The sequence below is a fragment of the Equus caballus genome, chromosome 8 (genome assembly GCF_041296265.1).
Source record: "Equus caballus isolate H_3958 breed thoroughbred chromosome 8, TB-T2T, whole genome shotgun sequence".
Taxonomy (NCBI): domain Eukaryota; kingdom Metazoa; phylum Chordata; class Mammalia; order Perissodactyla; family Equidae; genus Equus; species Equus caballus.
Genome location: NC_091691.1, coordinates 18,446,422 through 18,462,457, shown reverse-complemented (window position 1 = coordinate 18,462,457; position 16,036 = coordinate 18,446,422). Strand labels below are relative to the sequence as shown.

The following is a 16,036-nucleotide window of genomic DNA, read 5'->3' as shown; positions in this document are numbered from 1 at the left end:
CCCAGTCCCCAGCCCCTTAAGGGAGTGATTCTGCCAGTGGCGACCAGGACAGAGTGGCCGGTCCAGCCTCCATGCATTGTCCTGCTACACCTTCCCACCCACTCTTAGTCCCTCTCAAACAGTCTCCTGTGACCCCAGACTACTCATTTCGGCTCCATCAGCCTTCCAGCTAGAGCTGTGCCGTCCCACACGGTAGCCACTAGCCACGTTGGCTACCGAGTGTTCAAAGTGCTAGTCTGAACTGAGATGTGCTCTAAGCATAACCCACACACCGGATATTGAAGACTTAGCCCGAAAAGAAGCAGGGACGGGGCAGGACCTGGTATTCGAAGGAGGGGGTGAGCCGGTAGTTGAGCATCTCCTGGTGGAAGACAGGGGTGATGCTTCCAGACATGGGGGGCACAATCCACACCCAGTCAGCGGGGCAGCCCCCCCGGCAGCGGTATTCATTCTCCATGTGCTTGATGAAGGACTCAGTGGCAGAGTGGTGGTCAACGATGGTCACTTTGTCACTCTGTGGGAGGAGAGGGGACAAGGAGTCAGGAGGTAAGAGAAGCTGGGGTATTTTGGGACTCCCTCCCCCATAGAGCAGTGGTTCCCAAAGGCTGGTCCTGGAGATGATTTTAGGCGGTATAAAGTGATTCTCCACACTGCTGTTTCAATCCTTCTGATTACACCCAGGAGAAAGTCTCTGTTGGTGCTAATGTGTCTTTAACGCCTCTCTTCCCAATCTTCCTCTTTCCTCCCTCTCACCCCTCTCTCTCTCTCTTTTTTTTTTTAATAAGAGAGAGGAACCTCTCTCTTATCTAGCTAGAATTCAACAACTTGGCTTCGTCTTCCTTGTGTTGTGTATTTATTTACATTTAAACTTCTCCTCCTAATATGACAACTGATATTGGCTCTCCATTTATGGTGTTGATACACAGCCTCCTAAAATAGAAATTTTTAAGTCATAAGGATGAGTTTAGTAAAATGAAAGCAAGGAAATCCCAGCAGAGGCGGGTGGCCTGAACATTGGGTACCCAGCCCCGGGGCCCGCTGTGGTTGGCTGGTTTGGATTCACACCTTATCCAAGCAGTGCTGTCCATCTCTGCCCACAAAACCGTGTCCCCTTCCTGCACTTTTCCTTTTCAATCACTCATCTCCCTCTCATCTCTGCTGTCTCTGACTCGCCGGTCTTCACGCCAGTCCACCAGTCCACCAAACCACGCTCCATCATTTCAACAACTCCGGAAAGCTCGCTCCTCCGTGGCTGAGGGAGAAGGGAGGGCACGTCCGTCCCCCTCGCCTCATCTCCACTGTCTCTTCCCTGGGATATTCCTCAGTGTCCCCATTCTCCCTACTCTAGACATGGGACCTCTGGTCCATACCCATGTCTACCCATGACTTGCTATGTTCATTCTACTGTCTGTGTGTGCCTTCCATGGATGTCCATGAGGGTCTAGCTCCCCAGATGGTCAGCCCCCAGAGGACAGAGCTGGTCTCTACGGTAGAGAGCGACCTTTATACTATAGGTCTCCTGGTTTGCCCAGGAGAATCCCAGCTATGCCCATCGTCCCGGCACAGCTATTAGCAGGGACAATTATTGCTCTCAAAAGCGTCATGGTTTAGATGACACAGTTTACAGCCATCCTACTTTAATACCATTTACCACAGAGCCGCATGCATGGAGGGGCCTATATGCTTCTGAGAACGATGATGAGTATTTGCCTCTGTTATGCGATCGTCTGAATCCCTGAGAGGCAACAAGACACAGAGGGCGTCTTGCCATCTCAGTTCTAAAAAATCGTAAGCAACATCACCCACTCCCCTACCTATTCATCTCTGCCTCAAACGGTGCCCACCCAAGATCCACAGCGGAGACGCAGGCACGCATGATGGGGGCAGACCCTTCCTGGGGACAGACTCCCCCCAGGTGCTAGGTCTCCTGATCTTCTGCTCCAAGGCTCTGAAAGGGTTTGGTGCCCCTTTGAGGCCTGACCGCCGGGATGCGCGCCCTGGCGCTACCTGGAAGCTGTAGAGAACGGCAATGTTGATCTCCACCAGCGCCTGGTCCTTCCACAGGGAGGACGTCTTCCTCAGGTCCAGGTTCATCTTCTTGGCCACTTCCTGAAAGGAGAAGGAAAGACAGACTCACAGGCTGGGGCGCCTCTGGATTTCAGACTAAAGAGGGGCAGGGCTAGCTGGTGTCACCAATGAATTTCTCAATTAGTTAATCAACCCATTGGCGGACTGATTACTCACTCACTCACAAGGTTGTTTATTGAGAACCTACTGGTAGCAGGAAACTAGAGAGCAGTGGCTGGCCCTTTTATTGTTGAGTTTACCTTCCAGTGGGGGAGAGAGATGGTTAATATTGTGATGAGTGTAATTCCTAGGAAGAAAATAAGTCAAGGAAATGGGATGAAGAGGCATACGGTGGCAGGATTAATGGAGCCAGGATAGTCACGGAAGGCCCACTGTGGAGGTGGATGCCAGGTGAGAACGAAATGATAAGAAGCAAGACATTTGCAGAGCAAGGGAGGGAAGCTTCTAGGAAGAAAAGAGCAGCACGTGCAAAGACCCTGAGGTGGGATCAGGCTTGAGCCATCTGAGATACAGAAGGAAGGCCAGTGGATCTGGAGGATAGTGAGCCAAGGGGAGCTCATGGGAGAGAGAGAGAGGCAGGACTGAATCATGCAGGATCTTGAAGGATGCGCCAAGGAGTCAGGATTTCCTTCCAAATGGGATGGGGTGTCTTCGGAGGGTTTTTAAGCAGAGGTGTGGGTCTGCTTTGTAGTAGGAAAAACTCGCCACTCATCCTGTTCCACCCTGGAATGGCCACTATTTGGAATCTGGATCATGGGTGCTTTGAGCTCATGGGGACACCTGCCTACTCCATCTGGCAGAGAGGAAACGGAGACTCAGAGAGGTGCATGGACTTGTCCAACGCCCACAGAGCCAGGTGGCCTTGGAGCTGGAGCCCAGGCAGACGCATAATGACAAAGACCTTGGAGCTGCTCCCCAGCCAGCTCACTCCTTTGGAAAAACTACCTGGAAAAAACAACCCCTGACATTTACGTTATAGCTCAAGCTGAAGCAGGCGCTGATGTCAGGAGTGGGGAAGACCCAGTAGAAAATTCATTAATTAGATCCTCGCTTTTCACTTCCTCTGTCAATTCTAGTCACTTGTGGGAAGCCAGGTCTCATTACGGAGCTCGAATGCGACAATGTCTCAGGTTTAGGGAAATCGCTTCCCAGCTCCAGCTGTCAACATTTGTACACGATGGCAGCTAGAATCAGAGGGCTGGGTGGGAGGGAGTGTCATTTAAATCACCCAGTGACTACTCTTCGCAATCGAAAGGTAAGCAGAGATCATGAAAGCAGACCTATTAATTCACTCTTTGAGGCTGAGGCATCAGGTTCTGCTTGGGGGTCATTGGCAGTGATACATATGCAGAAAATATGCAATTTGCTGCTTTACATAAATACATATAAAACTGGAGTTATTTTATGAGAGAGGAAAGTGTGTATAGTCAGTCAGGATGCTATTGTCACTTCTACAGCATTATTTTGGTTAAAAGAATACAATTTAGTTGCAGAAAAGAAGACTATGTGACCAAAAAAATCCCCAAAGGTAACTTGAGCCACATCTATGGAAATTGCCTGAAGTGTCTTTTCCTTTCTTGCCAGAAGTTTGTAGAGATCAGTGGCTGCCCAGTAGAATCTTCTGGGGAGCTTAGAAAAATGCGGATGCCCAGGGCCTACCCCAGACCAAGGACACCCGAATCCTGGGGAGTGGGACCCCGCATAATAAAGTTCCCTAGGTATCCAATGTGTGGCAAGGCTCAGGACCCCTGGCTTCTGTTTCCAGGCTAACACCCACGGACTTTTTATCTTCATTGAGATGTAACTGACATACAACATTATGTGAATTTAAGGTGTTGATTTGATACATTTATATATTGCAATATGATTACCACCAGAGTGTTGGTTTACACCTCCATCATGTCACATAATTATAATTTCTTTTTTGCGGTGAGAACAATTAAGATCCAGTCTCTTAGCAACTTTGAAGTTTATAATACAGTATTGTTGATTATAATTATTATTCTGTGTGTTAGATCTGCAGAGCTTATTTATCTTTTAGCTGCAAGTTTACACCCTTAAACATCTCCTCCCTAATGCCTGCACCCCGACCTCTGGTAGCCAGCATTCTTCTCTCTGTTTTTACGGATTGGCGTTTTTTAGATTCCACGTATATGTGGGATCGTCCAGTATTTGTCTTTCTCTGTCTGACTTATTTCACTCAGCATCACCCCCTCGAGGTCCATCCGTGTGAACATCCACGGATCTTAACAACATCAACCCAAGGCTTGGGGCTGGTTCTAATCTTGGTTCTGTACCTTGTTTACTGGGTGACAGAGGCCCAGCACTTAACTTCTCTGTTTCTCAGTGCCCTCTTTGAAACAAGGCCAACCACAGCAGACCGTTGTAGGAACAACATTTGCTGACAAAACCAGAGCAACCCTGATGCCTTCACCAGAGCTCAGCTCCAGGGAGCACTCGGCCCCAGCACTCTCTGGGAGAGGAGGACGACTCAGCCAGGGAGGGAAGCAGGCCCTCACCGAGAGATGCGTATGGTGGGGAACCACTGCCAACCCTCCTCTCTTGCTTTTCAGAAAAGAGACAAAAAATGCCCCAAGTTCACAGGTCATTCTCAAACCCCTCTAACAGGGTTTGATGCTGGGAGGCAGTGTAGCAGAGTGGTTATGAACTTGGACCACAAAGCCAGACTGGGTTCGCATCCCAGCTCTGCCGCTTGCTAGCTGTGTGACCTTGAGCTTGTCCCTTCATCCCTCCAAAAGACCTGTTTCCTCAACTGTGAAAGGGGGATTATCATACCCAAAGGTTGTGGTGAGGATTAAATGGGCACGTAATACACGCAAAGTACTTTGCACAGGGCCCAGCACATAGCACATGCATTGTTAACGCCACAGACGGCTCTGCAACCGCCAAGGACTTCAGCAGGATGGCAGGTTCTGTTTGAAGCCCTTCCAGTTTCCAAGCGCCAACGCCCAGCTGTGGGAAAGGGCTGCCGAGCCCAGCCCCTCTGCCTGTGCTTTCCCATCACGTGACAGGGAGGGACCTTACCTCCAGGATGTTGTATCGTGAGTTGTCACAGTAGTCACGGACGCCAATCTCCGTGCCCATGTACCAGCCGCTGAAGGGACAGGCACTGAACTCCAGGCCGCCAATCTCCAGAAGCATGTTGGACACAGCGGGCAGGCCGTACCACTTCAGTCCCAGGTCCTTGAACCACTCAAACCTGCAGAGAGCAGCAGAGCCCCGCTCGCCAGGGGGCAGGAGCCTCGTCGGCAGGCAGTGGGTGGGACAGCCTTAGTCTGGGGATGCTGGAATGCCAGCAACTGACCAACTGACCACGTCAGAGCCTGATCCCTGGGCTCTGCTTATGACCTGTGGAATCTCAGGTTCCACAGCTGGGGCCTGAGAATATGCATTTTAACACATTTCCCAGGTGATTTGGATGGACACCCAGGCCTGGGAACCACTGCCTTAGGGGGCTGTTTATCTCCCAAACCCAGCCTGAAAGTTAGTCCAGGAGAAAGCGAGTCTCACTGAGTTCCTTCCTACCCCAGGGCCTTTGCACGGCAGTTCCTTCCTCCTGGGATCTTCTGCCTTCCGTCTGTGCCTGTCCAGCTCTTAGCCACACTTTGGTTCTCAGCTAAAATGCAGCTTACTCTGGGAAGCCTGCTCTGATGCTCACTCTGGGTTGGGTCAGGTGACTTCATGCCTTTCAGCGCCATAACATTTCCTTTGCAGGACTTTATTGGAATTAAGCGATTATTTGGGTAACTATATGTGTAAGATGTATATCTGTGAGATCGAAAGCGCCACGGAGGCAGGGACCAAGTCAGCCCCAAAGCTAACACAATGCTTGGTCCAGAGTGGGAATAAGAGATTGTGATGAATGAGCAAATGAATGAATGAATGAATGTAGGTCAAGTGTCATCAGGCAGACTGAGTGAGTTCCCAGATATGGGGCAGAGTGAGGAGCCTCAGGACATTGCTCCCTCTCCAGGACTGGGACTAGGGCACCAGCCTTGGGCGCAAAATGAACGGGGCACCGACGAACCCAGTCATCATGATCATTATTATTACTTATATATTTATCAACATTTTTAATTAATTCAATGTTTAAAAAAAATAAAAATTAATGCGAAAAACGTCCGTGATGAATAAATCATCGAAACTTTAAATAAAGTCAGGATCCCCCCTTGGACTTGCAGGATTCACCTTGCTCGCTCCACCCAACTCTCAACCCTCAGCTGGATCCCGTGTGTTAAATTTTGAAATATTATGCATCATGGATCTTTAAAAGAGTTAATTTTGATTTTTTAAAATATTGCATTAAAATGATATTTATCTTGACAATTGAGTTTTCTAGTGCCCCCCGCAGTTCTGTCCCCGGGGCCACTGTCTCCCTGTGGATTTCCTTGACTCTCAAAGTGCACATTCTGCCCGTGCTGCTGGCCCCAGCTCTCGCAGCTCCTTCCCGGCTCCAAATTCCTCTTGGACTTGGCCCACGCTGGGTCAGGTAGAGTTTTAAAAGGCTCCCTCTCTTTAAAATTTGTGCACACAACAAGATGGCGGGTGCTTCTGCTCCTCCAGCCCTTGGGGCTGGATGAAGAGCAGATGTGGGGTGATCGCTCAGGAGTGGGGTGAGGAGGGAGACTGAGTCAGGAAAGACGGCGGGCCCCAGGCTGGTCAAGGAAGATTTACTGATTCTCGAGGGAGCCCGGTCTGCCCCGGCCCCACAGTGAGTATAGGAACCAAGACCCCCTTTCAGCCTCTGTCTGGGCTGGAGAGAGAGGCAGGGGGATACGGGATGGGCAGAGAGGGGCCCTGGGCCAGCCCACCCCCCCTCACCCACTGCATGCCAGCCCCTCTTACTTGGGGTGTCTGATGGGCACTTCCAGCACCAGCTCTGGAGGGATCTGGAAGAGCTCGGGGTCGTTGCCGTTGGCCTGGAGCAGGAGTGGCAGGACGTCGAAGCGGCCTCTGGGGGGTTTCCAGCCCTGCTGTGTGCAGATCTGCAACCAGACCCCGCCAGGTCACGCCCAGGTGCCCCAGACCCTCCAAACACGACCGCAGTGGGGGAGGGGCAGAGATCCCCACGTGATCCCCTGGAGGCTGCGGGCCAGGCCACCTCCTTCGTGAAGTCCTCCCTGACATCATAGGTATCTCGCGTAACTTCTCGTGGGCCCGGGGGACAGGGTGTCCTCCTGCACGGGCTGTGTTATGTTTACCAGGTCTTCCCTGCCCACTGGGAACCCCCAGAGGGCAACAACTGACTCTGACTGTCGTGTCTCCAGCACCCTGGGGCACAGGGCCTGGGACATCACAGGCGCCCACTCCAGTGTTTGCACTGGGTGCCCTGAGACACGAAGAAAATCTAGCAAATTTGAGGAGGGCAGAGCTATTAGAATTAGTGCGTACAATGCACCTGTTAGATCAGCTGCCCAACTGACATATAAAGCGAGCCCCATAAGTGATTTAGAATTTTCTAGTCACCACATTGAAAAAAGTAAAAAACAACAAAAAATCCAAACAAAATCAGGCAAAATACATAATATATTCAGATTAATTAATTATACTAGTTAGTATAATGAAATAATATATTCATTTTTAAATAATACATTTTAATTTCAATACTACTTAATTATTAAATAATTACTTGTCATAATATATTGATTATATTAATTTACTAATACTGTATTAACTAAGGTATTGATATTAACATATTTTAAGAATACAACTGACATTAAAATTAAATACATAATGTATTTATTAATCCAATATATCAAATACTGTATAACAAAATTTAATGTACTAAATATCACCATTTGTTATTAATGACAAATTATTAAATAAATTATTAATGTTAATATATTTAAAGATATTTAACATAATTAAATGTTTATTAACCCAATAAGTGTGTAACTTATGAATAAATATAATAGATCAACCCAATATTATTCACAATATTATTATTTCAATATGGAATCAAGAAGAAAATTACTAATGGGATATCTTCCAATCTCTTTTGTTCTTTCTCTTTTTTTTTTTTTATTTTATTTATTTATTTTTTTTTAAAGATTTTATTTTTTCCTTTTTCTCTCCAAAGCCCCCCAGTACATAGTTGTGTATTCTTCGTTGTGGGTTCTTCTAGTTGTGGCATGTGGGACGCTGCCTCAGCGTGGTCTGATGAGCAGTGCCATGTCCGCGCCCAGGATTCGAACTAACGAAACACTGGGCCGCCTGCAGCGGAGCGCACGAACTTAACCACTCGGCCACGGGGCCAGCCCCTCTTTTGTTCTTTGTCTTTGAGATCCAGTGTGTATTTTATGCTTACGGCACGTCTCAACTTGGACTCCCAATTCAAGTGCTCACTAGGCACCGTGGCCAGTGGCTGCCGTATTGCACAGTACAAGGACAGTGGGTTTCAAAAGATCCCACTACGTGGGTAGGTCTGGGGTGACTCTTTCTGCTGTGTCAGGAGAAAGAGGAAACACGAAATCATGGGGTTGGGAGAACACGACCCGTCTGTGAGTTTTCTGGAGACAGAAGGAGAGGAAGGGGCCGTGGCGTTCATGTTCCGGTGGCCACGAGGACAAGGTCAGCCAAGTATACAGTTAGCGCTCAGCCAAGTGGAGCAGAGAGTCTGGCTGAGTCTAAAACAGCACAGGTGCGACTCCTGGTCGCCTTGGTTACAGCCCCCTCCTCACGATAGCAACATTTTAATAAGAAAAGCCACGTTCGAAGGAAGGCAGCAGCAAGGAGCTTGTGGAGGGGTGGGGTGGGAGGAGGAAGGTGCTCGTGGAGTGTGGGGGGCGTCATTGGAGGAAAGAACAAAGATGCAGCTCGGCTGGGGCTGAGGGTGATCAATAACAGGAGCTCCAGGCCTGGGTGCCGAGATCATTCTAGGCATGGGGTCTGCCGGTGGGTCTCCCATGGGCACGGTCACTGTGAGCGACTGTGCCTTACCTGCGCAGCCTGTCCACATCAGCACCTGAAGGACCCCCGGATGGGGAGATGGTGGTGTTCATTTTCCTGGTGGCTCCTATGAATTGACTCGGGCTGCCAGCAATTGTGGTACACAGTGCTGGTACCACAGAGAGTCCAGCCCACCCAAAGAGGGGATGGGTGGGTAGAATAGTTGTAAAAACGAATGAAGAAATGAATACTATGAGTCTGACATATTAGCCAACTCAGAAAAGCTGAATGCTAGACGCAGCTTCCATATGTCAGCTCCTCTCCTCCTGGTGGGAGGCAGGAGATTTGGACTATAGTTCAGCTTTCCCTCTGCTCATTCAGTAGCTTTGGGTCACTCATTTGGCCATGGTGAGACTCAGTCTCTTCATCTGTGAAATGGGACAATAGTTCCCATCATGCGGTCAGGTGGGGTAGGGCTGTGAAAATGACCCAATGACCAGCTGTAACAGAACCAGCCGGACCGGGGTGGCGAAATGGAGAAGAGTAAGCTGCCTTCCACTGGCTGTTCTCCCTGGGATGTTAACATGAAACTAAGAAGAGTATGGATAAAGACCATCCTGGGGATGAGAGCTCAGGTGGGGGCCACGCACCTCTGTGAACTCCACATTGGCTGGATCCCCGAGGATGGAGCCGTCGGGCTGCTTGTAGCCGGCATAGCGGATGAGCTGGGAGTTCCAGACTCGGAAGTCGTGCTTGCCGTCAGTCCTCTGGGGAAATATGGTGATGGCAGACCTGTCATGGAGAGAGGGGGACATCTGGTGTCAGGGCGGGGCTTGCATTTTGGGGGCATAATGGAAAAGACGTCACCAGGTCAACAACTGCCTGAGGTTCAGGGTGGATTACATTTGTGCCAAGGTCCCCAGGCCCGTGGAGCAGCTGCTGGAAGGGAGGGACCTTGCTCTATCCCTCCACTAGACCAGTGGTGTGAGGAAAGGTGGAAGATGGGAGGCCCCACGCCAGCCCGCTGAAGGAGGGAGCTTCTCTAACTGGAGACTCAAACGATCTTGAGTTTTCCAGAGAGTTCATCTCCAAGCATCTCGGACCCTCTTTCCCTTTAAGAACGCACAATCAATTTCCAGTTCCATTCTTTCTCCTGCCACCATCATCAATTCTCACCCAATTTGCCCACCCTCCCTACCGTACCAAAGTCTATAAACTTGCAACTAAGAGGAATCAACTGCCATTTGCTTTCACTTTTATTTACTTGAAAAGAAAACTATATCGCCACTGTCCTCGCCTACCTAACTAGGCAACTATGAGAGCGTATAGCGTTACTAAATTGTGGAAAGATGATGTTGTCTGCTGAAGGCACCTAGCTGGAGCCCCGCTCTCTTTTTGTTGGGGGGAGATCGGCAGTGTTACAGCAGCGTTAATGATGTCTTAGCACCACACTGAGACTTTCTCCTTGGCATCATCAGAAGGATTCAAAAAAATTGAAAGGAGAGTAACTTTGCAGGTTGTGGTTCAATGTTATCTCACGCCAGGAGCTTCTGTCACTCAGACTCGTCAGTGCCATCAGTGGCCCGAATCCAAGGCGATGGAAACACTATCTCGGCTTGTGTCAACGTGGGAATGACATGGTGGGTCCAACTCATAGCTCATAGACCTTCTCCCGTACACATTCGAGCCCTGGAACTCTGCCTCACTGTTCCCTTGGTTAGAATCCGTCTCTGCTGTCATGCATCCAAATTCAAGGCCCCATTCAAAGTCACTTTCTCCACACGGCATCCCTTGTCTTGTCTAGTACCCAAGGCCTTCTTTCTGAGCACACTCAGGTCTTATGGTCTGCACAAGACAATGCCATGTTTAATACTGCAGGGTGGTGCGTCACACCTTGGGGCGAGTCTAGAAAAGGGGCTGAAGGCGAAAGTTGCATAGAACCAAAGATGCTCTTAAAAAGCTTGTAGCGAAGGCGCCATATTGGAGATGAACATAGAATGGATCAAACCATCAGTTTTCCCTCCAGCAGTAAAACCCATGGCTGTTTCTTTGGTTGAGCAGCAGATAAGGGGGATTTGGGTAGTACATACATTTAAAAAGCATCTTTAGTGACACCAGAATCCCACATGGCAGGGTGGAACGCTTATTCTACGTGTGGGAACCAAGGCCAACGGAAGAAATATAACATATTCGCGCCTCCCATCCCCGCAGCTCCCCAGCACGATCTCACTGAACGGCAGGTCCCATGCCCTGCGCTGCTCTCTCCCTCCCGTCTTCTCTCCTGTCTGCCTTCCTCTCCTATATTTAGATTATTTCTAAACATGGTATACATTCTCTTACGGCTTTCTCATCATGTCCAGACGTGTGGTTTAAAAAGTGTGAAAAAAAGAATCAGCTGAATATTCTCTTCAATGGAAAATCTCATGAAGCTCTTCAATAGATAATTGAAAAAAGTGGAGGTATAGGGCCTGGCCCACGGTGAGCCCCCCAGATTGCCTTGTCACACTTGTTCCACTATTTGGAGCTACCAGAATGGCCCATAAGCTCCTTGAGGGCTGAGACCTGACCGGGCCCTCTTTAAGGCTCAGGATATGCAGGAGGGTTCTTTGATGCTCTCGGAGGGCCGAGGTCTTTAGGAAAAAGATCTAGATACCGATTCCCCAAGCAGGCCCTGGGCCGACATTACAGCCCCTTTTCCTAGTGGTGGGCTCAGCTGGCAAACACGGCTTCCACCTCAAGGAAGAGACACATCCAAGAAAACCCACGCCAACAAGCCACTGTGGAGATGAGCTCAGCTTGGCCTGGGGGCTTGTGGGAATATCCCTGCAGTGGCCCCCAGATGGGGCCGGTCCTCAGCAGCTGGGAACAGATGCCTGGGCAGGACTGAGTGAGCAGGATTAACAAGTCTAACGGCCTGTCTGCATGGCCCAGCTGTTCCCTTCCAGCTGCTCCTCTCCCAGCTGCGACTTGACAGTGTGGAAGCCACCAGCCCACATCGGTGCCTTTCCACCTTGGCCTGCTCCCTGGGGCTTCGTTCTTTGTATGGTGCAAGAAGGGTCCAAGGTGTGGCTTGGCTTGGTGGGAACCTGAGGGAGTGGTCCCCACAGCAGCGGGAAGAGAAGTTGCCTTTTAAACCGAGGGAGATTCTGAGGCAGCTCCAGGCAACAGAGCAGGAGCTGGAAAAGCAGGTCACCACCGGCAATGAGTTTTTCTGATTCCCGGGAATGGGAACCATTCCTTCCTGCCCCCTCCATGGGTGATATTGGACTGTGGGTTGAATGCGATTTTGGTTGCTGCAGCTTTGCAAGCCACACGGGAGTCTGTTTTTCCCAGAAGAGGAGGGACACGGCGTGTGCAACAAGGATGCCAGGCCACCTCTCCCGGCTTGGGGCATCTCCCCAGGAGGAGAGCGGGAGCATTTCCCTGGCCAGTGGGCCAACTCCAGACCCAAGGGTCAGCCCCGTGGGGATGCTGGCTTCCCTCCCCCAAGCTGGTCGGCTCACCTGAGGTTCCCTTTGTTGGTGGCATACTTGATATGATTACAGATGTAGTTGAACATCCCATGAGCCGTGGTGCAGTCGCGGGCATCGAACACCTGGAAGGGGTGCATCATGGGATTGAGTGGCTCCTCCTTCCCTCCTCAGCTCCCCCGAGCCCCCTTCTCATGGGAGGAGAGCCCAGAGCACATACTCCAGCTGTACCCATCCAGTGCCTTGCCAGGGAGTCCCAGGCTGCATTTTATATTTTCTTTTTCTATCCTAATAACCACGGTTAATCAAACCTGGAAAAATCCCCTAAAAGTAGGCATGGAGTGTAAGAGAATGTGGGAAAGGGATGGTGAGTAAAGGAGGGACTTTTAACGGGCTGGCTATATTTCCTGTTAGGTTCCTAGGGATTAGGGATTTAAAAACAAAACAAACAAAAATTAAACAAAAAAACCCCTGAACTTGATAACCTGCTTCCACCTTCAAACTATTCCCCAGAAAAAAAATCATATCAGGGTGCACAGAATCTGATGCTTTCAGGGAGTAGGCAGAAAATATAAATAAGCAAAGAGTGTAGGTGGGAGACAAAAAGGAGTGGTGGGGTCTGCGGTAAACTGAAGAGTATAAGCCCTACCAAAAGACATGCAAAGACATGACCATAAGCCAGATTCGGTCATAATCGGAGAATTTGGGACCCCATGACCATCATCTGACAGTTCACCATGGCCTCCAGGCGCCCTTGGTAGGAGATGAGCTTTTTAAAGCTCAGCCCTCCCCATCCACCAAAGGGTTCCTCAAGGAAGCAGAGTCTCCTGCTCACCTGCAGCTTGGACCACTGGATCCTGCCGACGCAGCGGGAGGCGTTCCGCCAGGCGTGCTTCGCCCCGTAGATGAGCTCCGTGTCTCTGAGCTGGTAGGTGCTGGTGGTTTCGATCTCTTTGTTCACCTCTTCCAGCCGCTCCATGTGGGCTTTGGAGCCAGATCTGAGTGAGGAGGGAAGGGACATAGGAGCATCACCTTCCCTCCTGAACTAGAGGTTGGTGGAAAGAGCGAGCTATGACAGGAGCCCGAAGCCACAGCAAGTCTGAGTTGATATCTAGACACAATAGTTTAAGCATAATGCAGAGACTGCAAACTCAGATGCCCACAAAGGCCCAGTGACTGAACTGGCTGGGTGGGGACTGCGGCAAACAGGCCAGCCGTGCCTGGTCCAAAGAGGGCAGCCACAATGCTGCTCCAGCCCATTGTCGCCTGATAGGACTGGAGGCCCAGGGTTGTCAGATCTTCTTGCAAGAGAAACTAGAAATCTGATATCTAAAGGGAACTCTTCTAATTTTTTAATGTCGGCAATGAATTAAGTTTCAGAGAGTTAAAAAAAATTATTATGAAAACCTTCAGGCTTACACAAGGTATAGAGAAAAATATAATGAACACCCAAGCCTAGAAAATAAGAAATAAATAAATAAGAAATAATATTATAGTTCCCTGGGGACGACTCCCCATCATAGCCCACCTTCCTTCCAGAAGTGACCACCATTTTGAATGTGGCATTTACCATTCTTACGCTTTTGTTTATATTTCTGCCACATGTGTGTATATCCCCCAAATCACGCACAGTATTATTTCACATGTTTAAAAAGTTTATATAAATGATGCTGTCCTGAATACATCCTTCCTTCTTTTGCTTGAAGTTATTTGTGAGCTTCATTCCCATGAACGTGCAGAGCTCCAACCCATTCATTTTTTACAGCTGTATAGTATTTCATTACTTGGAAAATACCACAACTTATTTACACATTCTCCTGTCGATGGATTTGACAGGGTTTCCAGTTGGTTCTTTAATTTTCATTATTTTCCTATTATAACAACATTTCAGTGAACATTTTTAAGCATGCCATCTTGTAAACAAGTGTGAGAGATTCTTTGGGATTTAAGTGTAGCTGTGGAATGGCTTGAAATGTTTCAAATTTAAGCAATACTTTGCAGGCCAAACAAAAACATGTCTAGGGGCCGCATATGGCCCTTGGGCCACCAGTTTTCGACCTCTGCGTATGGCGAGCAGAGGCCCTACGCTCAGGCTTGAGTTCAACTGCCTGCAAAGCTGGAGCTGAAGCCTTTGTCCCCAGGATGCGGTAACTTATCCTGGGTCCCTGGAGTCGACACAAACTTGCCTTTTAATTGAGGAGTAGTACTGATCAATAAATTCTTTGGCGAGAGGGAAGAGCTGTTGCTTTGTGCGGACGTCCTCGGGCCTTCGTATGTGCTGAGAAGGGAGCATGATGGAGCCCATACAGATGTGCTCGGTGCATCCCGTTTCCTGGAAGGAAAACAGAGGTTTAGGTTACTGCTGGGTTGAACCCAAGCGTGGCACTCGTTGGGCTGCGGACCTGGCTCTGACATTTCCGGTGGAGTTTATCTGGGCTTTAATTCCTAAAAGGGACTCCTCAAGGACCAGCTTCAAATCCTTCTTGGACGTGGTCATCAGCCAGGGTAAAGAACGCTACGTGGCATTTTAAGGTTCTGAAGGTTCTCTATTCAATGGGGGGAAGAGGAGCTTTGCGAGTGGCATTTCCTGGGAATCAGAACCACTGGTACCAGATCCCAGAATATTTTTGATCCCATGTTGATGAAGAGGGAGCTAGAAGAGTGGCTACAGTAACTCATTTGCACACATCTGTGGGACGCTGATTGCAAAAAATAGCCCCAATTTTCCCCTCCTTGTATGCACACCCTTTGCACTGTGACTTGACAGGAACTCCCATCAAGGGGTGGAGCCTGGCCCCTCACCCCGTGACTCTGGGTTGGTTTTGACCAAGAGAATGTGGCAAAAGCGATGCTGTGCCCCCTCCGGGCTTGGCCTCAAGAGCTCTTGCACGCTTCTGCTCATTCTCTCAGAACCCTGCCAAGCACGTCTGCCGGAGGATGAGAGACCACAGGGAACAGAGTGGCGTTGTCCCCGCCGCGGCCAGCCTACACCAGCCTGCCCTAGGCTGACGCTTGGACGAATGCAGATGCGGGAGATCAACCGAGGTCAGCAGAACCACCCAGCCAATCTGTGGACTTTTGAAAGATAATAAGCGGAGGTTTTTTAAGACACTAAGTTTTGGGGCAGTTTGTTATTCTGCAATAGCGAACTGATACAACCTTCCTCCAGGAGGCCTGTTCTCAACAAACATTTAAAGCAACATGTTGATTTGTTGACTGTTGAAAATGCGAGATAAAAATTCAGAGGGCACATGGTGAAAGCAAGGGAGGGTCTGGTCAATATTCCATCAGTGGTCAGCCTGGGAGAGATGGAGAGAATGTCTTAGGAGCCAGTAACTCCCCTGAGAGTCTTTTGGGTACAAGGTACACGCATAGAAAGTATTTTCATGAGTGAGCGTCCAACAGTGGATCTCAAATAGAGGTGAATGTCCCATCCAGGGGACATCTGGCAATATCTGGAGACATTCTTGGTTGTCACAACATCAGGGGGCTACCGACATCTGGTGGGTACCGGCCAGGGGTGATGCTAAACCTCCTACGATGCACGGGACAGTCCCCACAGCAGAGAC

At 49.5% G+C, this 16,036-nt stretch overlaps 1 protein-coding gene across 6 annotated transcripts in view; it reads right to left on the bottom strand.

Annotated features, from left to right (window-relative positions):
• NOS1 (nitric oxide synthase 1) overlaps positions 1-16,036 on the bottom strand; it is a 175,263-nt gene that overhangs the window by 39,036 nt on the left and 120,191 nt on the right. For all 6 annotated transcript variants that reach the window (XM_070275423.1, XM_001914970.6, XM_070275424.1 and 3 more), the window contains exons 5-12: positions 14,654-14,799; positions 13,303-13,465; positions 12,501-12,592; positions 9,648-9,789; positions 6,955-7,094; positions 5,134-5,308; positions 2,008-2,109; positions 320-514 (exon numbers count right to left, since the gene is read on the bottom strand). In XM_070275423.1, the coding sequence (XP_070131524.1) occupies positions 320-514; positions 2,008-2,109; positions 5,134-5,308; positions 6,955-7,094; positions 9,648-9,789; positions 12,501-12,592; positions 13,303-13,465; positions 14,654-14,799 (1,155 nt within the window). The remainder of the gene's footprint in view (positions 1-319; positions 515-2,007; positions 2,110-5,133; positions 5,309-6,954; positions 7,095-9,647; positions 9,790-12,500; positions 12,593-13,302; positions 13,466-14,653; positions 14,800-16,036) is intronic.